Here is a 7,355-nt window from a genome sequence, read left to right as displayed (position 1 = left end):
TCCCCCAACCCACCGGGGGGTGGGGAGTGAGCGAGTGGCTGTGTGGTGCTCAGTTGCCGACTGAGGTTAAACCACAACAAGCAGCAACAAGGAAATACAAAATTGAGCACTGCAGTTAAAGGCTTCATTGCTTTTGATAAGTCAGGGGAAGTCACTGTTAGCCTCTGACAGTCCCAGTACCCGCAAACTGAGATTATGGTTTTGATTTCCGAAACATTTGTCCAAGGGTTTTAAATAAAGAAACAATCTGATGTTTTTGGCAAACTTGCACTGAATTAATGACGGATAGTCCCCATATTCGAGATCCAGAGGGTAAAAACACTTCATAGTGTTTTTCAAGCTGGTTTTCAGAGCGGAAAGTAACCAACGCTTAGTATAACGTAGCTGAATTCAGGTCTTAAGCCTGAGGCTACAGATCCAGAAATCCTTGAAATTAATCTGAGTACTAAAATCTGCAATTGGATTCAAAGTAAAAAATCTGCTAAAAAGGTTCTTGTTCATTGGGCATGAATAACCAGTGACTGGACTACAGCAGCCTACAAGGGCTTCCTCGGTCATTTGAGTCAGTGCTTTGCTGTATCATTTAATCCAATATTCTTCATAAAGTGTGGCAGAACCATCTTAAAACTAGTTAGGGTTTTCTCTCAAATATACCTGCTGTAAGAATAATCCAGAACTTCCCTACTCAGGTAAAAACCTTTATCCTCATTCTTGAGTTTAATTTATTCATGACCAGTTTTTAAGTATTTGCTCTTCTTCCAATATTTATTTAGTGTCCTCTTCCTCTCTATTTCTACTTTTCAAACTCAGCCTTCAAATAAGCCAAGATTTTATCTTTCTCTGTTTCGGTCTCAGTCCATCCTCTTTAAACATAACTAACCAGGAATTTACAAGGAACTCCAGGTACAGTCTCAGCAGTGCCTTCTAGAGTGATAAAAATGTCTTCATCTTTACTGAACTTAGGTTTTTGGAGCATTTTTCCTTGCACTCTTTGTGAAGGTACTTCTAGCTTCTGCCAAAACCAATGATGTCCTTAACACACCTGGAATATTTAACAGGAACAGCTGATCGAGCTGATTCTCACCTGCATTAACAGTTACTTGATTTTGCTCCATACAGTACCATGAACACACAGCTTTAAGTCATGGTCCCTTTGCCTTCACTCATCTTACCTGGTTGCTTTTGCCTTGGTTTAGGCAGGTTTGTTACACATGTGTGAGGACACATCAGCACATTACAAGGATGCAGTGATCCTTCCAAGAAGAGCTGTTTGGTTTCTGACAGGTGTATTCCTCCCAGCGGCGTCTTGGGAAGCGTGTTTGCTGGTACGAGCGCTAAGCAGTAGACTCCCACTTGATGAATACTGTCAATAGCCTAAAAAAAGCAGGAAGTCGATTTTAATGAAAGGCTAATTTTTCATCACAACAAGCACATGTTGTTCTGAATTACTGCATAAAACAACCCTAATAATTAACTGGCAATGGAAAGACACTTCAGCAATGTCAGTGGTAAGGAGGTTCTTTTCAGTGGGAACAGGTGGACGGAAATGTAACACTGATGTTATTACACTCATTCCAGAAGATAAAAAAGCAAACAAAAACCTGGTGATAAATACACAGAAATCTATTAAGAAATGCTACCTAGGCATCCCTTAGGCACATGTTAGTAGCACGTATCCTGGAGATTTATTACCAAGATGGGCTGGCAACTCATGTGAAAGTGATTTTAACCGGCATGCTTCTCAGAATTAAAGTTCAAAGGATTCCTATCAACTTAACATCCAGTCCATCTTGCAAAGCAAAAAAAAATTTCAGAAGTTGCACATATATCACCATATACTTACTGATGTATGTAGCTTATAAATATTTTAAATTTTTCTAAGATAATAACTGTTTCACTCCCTGATCTCTGTGCAAAAGATCCACAGGCAGGAATGGGAATTGGTACAATATAAGGGAAAACTATGAAACTATCCACTTGAAAAAAACCCTGTTGAATGAAAACCTGAAAAATAAGCTTCTTTGAATCTTATAATAACCATGTTCATTGTCTGACAAGTGGAGTAAACTGCAACACTTTCAAAAAATTTATAATGTACAGTATCTATGTAATTAATTTAGTTAAATATGAATATCCATGCACTTAAGATTTTAATTCCATACACATTTTAACTGGTTATTTTCCTCACATTGGTAACAAAAATTGGAGCGAGTTAGAAAAACAACTTCAGACATCCAAGCAGACTGAGAAACAACTTACAGACAGCATCTCTAATGAGTAGTTAGATGTTCAAAAAGATAATTTACTTAACTTGCATTTTAATTTTTAACTGTGAGAAAAGTGAACGCATACATCTGTTGCCTTGAAGATATAATCTATATTCTGAGAATCAAATAATCATTTATAGTTATGTACTTAAGTGTAGACCAATAAATTACGGATTACTTCTACACAGACTCTAAGTAATACTTTGCTTCTGGCTTCTGTTTGCTTCGTTTTTTATTTATTTGATTGCAACATTTCATAAGAAAGAATAATAAAGCAGTTACTCATTTCACAAACATTGCAGTTTTAGTAGTGGTAGATCTCATGGTAGTACTGGAAGACTTTGCTGCTGGTCTACATACACCTTACCTGAAAGATCAGCAATAGTGAGCTATATATGACAGCCAACACACAATGTCTCATGCTTCTGGCAGAAACCATCATAACGTCCTAATCATAATGTTATTTGTAGGTTCTGAAAAGCAGCGATAAATCATGGGATCCTCACCTGACATCAGCTTGAAGGAAAACTGTTATGGGGCAAGTAACCACTCTTATTCAAACATAGGACAGTGTGGCTCCTCTAGTTGCTGAATGGAAAGCAATACTCAGCTGGGGTGGGATGAAGGGTGTTATATATAATGATTCCCCCGTGACTTCTGAACTGTCTCCTTCGATAGCTACCTCTGCAGCACAACGCCTGATAAATTGTCATGGGTCATTCAAAACTGTCACCTTTCACACTTTGGAATTTGGCACTGAAGCAGGGAATTACTTTGTTTCACAAGGATGAGCCCTAATGAACGGAGCCATATAATTTTGTGAGACAAGAGTACCAGTCAATTTTAATACTGCTGGCATTTATGCCTCTTGATGAGATGGCTTGTTTTTTCAAATTAGTCTGTCCAGCCAGAAGTAAACAGAGTATCTGAAATATTTATCCCTCTGTTTCATTGAGAAAATGTATTAGAGATACCAGGACTTGCAGAGTCCAGATTGCTCTGTTGTTCAAGCTAAGAAAACATCTCATTCTGACAAAATTCTCCAGGCAGACACTCTCCAGAACTGCAGTAGATCTCCTAGCTTTGCCTAGTTCTGTCAAGTCCTGCCAGTGCGTTGGCACTGGTAAAACTAACATCCAGTCTGTCAGGTACAGGAGCCCCAACTCTGCCTGAAAGGTCCGATCAGTTTGCAGCAGTCTGGGAGATGAATGAATAGGATCCATCTGACTAAACGTGGGATCTTCACTCACGCTGTCACTAAAAAACCACACTCCTCCACTACTCTCAAGACACTCTCTACCCAGCCTGACCACTCTCTCCCAACCATGACTCTGCTAAAACCCACAGATGCAGTCCAACATAGTCCCATACGTACAGCAGCTCTACTGTCCTTCAGCCCTCTGCTGAGGAGCAGGAACGGCCAGGGAGAGTCAGAACAAGGTGCAACCCACTGGAAACAAGTCCTGCAAATCGATGCAGCTCAACTCTAGGGAAGAGATGCAGAGACACAGCAAGGCACAGCAGAAGCAGGCAGTGTAGGGCAGGGCTGGCACAGGGCAGCACACGCAGGGATTCAGACGAGTCTCACAAATATCATCATAAATGAGTAGCAATTTGGTAGTTTGTTATCATGGACGTCATTGAGAGTCATGACACAAATGTGATATCATTACGTTGCTCATCACTAGCAGATGATTCAGATACAACTGGTTACCACTTCCTGACATCTGTCATTAAATATCTGATTGGGAAGGAGGCACAATGCATCCCACATGTTCCTGGCTTCTGTCCTCCATCTCCGCTCTCAGCTGAAGTGGAACCAGAAATTTCTTCACATAGTGATGCATGCCAGAGTTGAAGACTTCACACAGGGGTGTACTTTCTGTACAAATGTATACTTTGATATATGGCCTACCACTCCCAGAGACTGCTGTGACTTGATCATACTCAGAATAATAACTGACTTTTGGCAGGAGCAACCTGACACTGGACTTCCACAGTGTTCAGTACTTTAATTCCACTGACTCTGATGGTGTAAGACATCATTTCTGTAAAAGTCACAAAAATGCTCAGCTAACAAAACTGGAGAAGTGTTAAGTCCAGAATTTCAACCTTTTCTTAGGAGCTTGTTACTTGACAAAAATTGTCAAAGCATGGGCAATCCAAAAGCCTCTCCTTCTAAAATAGGTTGCCCTAGGTGCTCCAAAGGCTTTCTGTGTCATGGACAAGCTAGAGGTTCTAGCTTTTCTTGGTAATAATTTAGATCTACTGTGAATATGAGATGCCTCTAGCTGTATGAAATGTAGTTACCTTCTAAATCAAGACAGCAGACAAACCTGTCTTGAGATGGATGAAAGCTTATTTGTTCAGTCTGTTCAAGGATACTGTAGATAGATTCCCTTTCTTATTCAGTACAAAGCAATAATGAATAAAAACATCTTCTCTGAATTGTGTGGGATCTTTTTCTTTGGCTCTTGGGTAAAGCAAAAAAGATGTTTGCAATATATTTACCCGAGAAGAGTCCTTGAGGAAGGATAGAAAGGAAGGTAAGCAAGGGAAGTGGAAGTAACAGGTAGGGACCATTTCACAAGGTAGCAACAGACAGACTTCATTTGACTACATCTCCATTAAACCTATTGCTTTTGAGTGAGAATTGGCTTAACCATGGAGATGGAGGAGATGGAAGATGACTGCTATCTAAAGTATCTCATTTTTTGTGTGTGGACGTTCAAGTTGAAAAAACTTTGAGTACGGTTAATGATATTGCCTTAACTTGGACTGCTATATGTAAGGAGAAGATCAGAATTTTTTAGTATTCAGTAGCTTGTCTTGTGGTCAAAGTGTCCACAACACCATCAAGGTGGGTTTCATCACAGCGGTTATGTGCCTTGCATGATCCACCAGACAGATGGAATGGAATTCCTCACAATAGGTGTCCTTTATGCAGGTAACCTCACTGTAGATACCTACATCTGAGCTAACCAATCACTTCCCTTCATTTCAGTGGAGAGAAATTGGCATTTTTAGGCTGTGTTTCATTCCGTTTACTTTAGCTATCAACATGGTACACTAGAAACACCTAATTCTCTCCCATTGATTAAAAAAAAAAATCTGGAGATCTAGCTCAGATACGTGTATCTACTTTTGATGAGGTCAACTCCATACCAGTGCCAATAACTGTTTAGTCAGAGACTTTGGTAGCTTTTGACAGTACGAGTATATAATACATTCATTCATTACCCTTTTGAAGTAATGAATGACTATATCCTTATGAACCATATGCTACTCTCTCCTTGCTATTACTTACTTCAATTCATCCCTGTTTTCCTACAGCATTTTGATTAGGAAAAGGCTCACTCTTTGCATATGTGTGGCCCAAATAGGAACTGTCACTCAGAAGAATCTAATTTTGTGCTCATTAGGTGCAAGTGCAACTGAAGGTGGACTTACAATTATTCAAAGACAAATGTCAGTTACCTTGGGGGCCTGAAAGATCAATAAAAAGAATATAAAGCAGGAAAAAATAGCTTCCAAACATACATAAAGAGCATTACCTGGAGAACTCTACTCATCCATTGAAAACTGTCTTCCTCTGTGGAATCTGGCCTTTGCTCAGCAACAATAACTATCCTTTCATCGTGCAGCACGCTTACTGAAAATACTGCTATTCTGTAGAAGAGAAGGAGAGAAGAGTACTTAGTGCCAGGACAGATGGAAAAACCTGTCTTCTAAGTTAACCCTCCATAACTATGATTTTGTTACTTATTACTCAGACAACTGTGCATCAATTAGTATTTTATTTATGGGGAAAAAGCAACAAGAACAGTTTTGGGTAACTTCTGGAGGAGAAATAGGGGGGTTTGTTCTAGAATCATGCAAATACAGGCATAATGCAGGGTTGGAGAAGTGAACCTTCTTGGCATAAGAAAAGCACTACATTTGGGTCACACTGAGGTGGTTGTTAAACTGTTGTATAACAGCCAGCATAAGCACCTTCTTTGGCCCCACCTTAAGAGAAAGTAATTGCAACATCATTTTGTGAGAGGTCTGCCATGTGATCACGTGTGAGCGCATGTTACTGCATTAGGCTTTTCAGAAGTTTTAGATGTCTCCTGCTCAGTTTCAGCACCTCAAGAAGGTCACACAAGGAACTGCTGTCATGTTCAAGAACTTCAGTGTTAGGCACATGGGAAATGTTCAACTTGGAGAGCTAGGATTCTGTTGAGTCAACACCTTCAGAATTAACCAACTGTTCAACAGGAAATTTTAATAATCACCATTTTGGACCTTGGTATCTGCCTCAACACTGTCTTAGGTTTCCCTCTGCTGTCTCCTGGTTCTAGCCATATAAACAGCAACGTAGGGAAACTGCAAAGAAATTTCGTATCATTGCTATTTTACTGATATCAGCAACTTTCAGAAAGCCCAGTGCAGATTAGGCACTGCCTTCTGAAAGCATTTTGGGTCACTTACACCTGGTCTAAGCAAAATAAGGATTTCTACATAATAGAAGAAAAGAAAGGGTCAAACCTTCCCCTGTAGACAAATTTCATTGGTTCCACGGCCAGTGCTGTTGCTACAATGTCATCAGCATTATGTCTTCTTCCACTGACAACCATCAAACCATCCATTTTGCCAATAACAAAGACAAGTCCACCTGGTCCTATAAAGCCTAGTAGTCCGGTCCTTATAAAAGGATATTCAGTGATAGGGCCACCAGAACTGGTCATAGGAAATACCTGTAAGACAGAGAAACACAGGTCTTCCATTCTATACGCGGAGATCATGCTGCAAAATATTTCAGGCATGCTCCCTCAGATGGCTCTTCCGGAACGAAGTAAATAGGTCGCTGGTGATGCTCTTTACTCTTCACTGACCATAAAGGGAGTGTCAGGAAACTCCTAGACTAGTGTGCGTAATTTTCAATACCTGAGTTCCAGCAACTTCAGTCCCACTCTGTTTACCATACACATTTTCCCTAACCATGGCTCTGTAGATCACTTATGACCTTAAAAATATATATAAATCAACATAAACAGTATTGAATAAAAAAAAATGCTGTGCAGAGTGCAGCTAACCTGAGGTGCT

At 39.9% G+C, this 7,355-nt stretch overlaps 1 protein-coding gene across 2 annotated transcripts in view; it reads right to left on the bottom strand.

The window, feature by feature from the left end:
* The window catches only part of DIP2C (DIP2 disco-interacting protein 2 homolog C (Drosophila)), a 155,134-nt gene that overhangs the window by 63,888 nt on the left and 83,891 nt on the right, over positions 1-7,355 (bottom strand). For both annotated transcript variants that reach the window (XM_009329878.1, XM_009329880.1), the window contains exons 19-21: positions 6,798-7,006; positions 5,822-5,936; positions 1,173-1,374 (exon numbers count right to left, since the gene is read on the bottom strand). In XM_009329878.1, coding sequence (XP_009328153.1) covers positions 1,173-1,374; positions 5,822-5,936; positions 6,798-7,006 — 526 coding nt within the window. The remainder of the gene's footprint in view (positions 1-1,172; positions 1,375-5,821; positions 5,937-6,797; positions 7,007-7,355) is intronic.

The sequence above is a fragment of the Pygoscelis adeliae genome, unplaced genomic scaffold (genome assembly GCF_000699105.1).
Source record: "Pygoscelis adeliae isolate BGI_AS28 unplaced genomic scaffold, ASM69910v1 Scaffold238, whole genome shotgun sequence".
Lineage (NCBI taxonomy): Eukaryota > Metazoa > Chordata > Aves > Sphenisciformes > Spheniscidae > Pygoscelis > Pygoscelis adeliae.
This window is presented reverse-complemented; position numbering and strand designations above follow the sequence as displayed.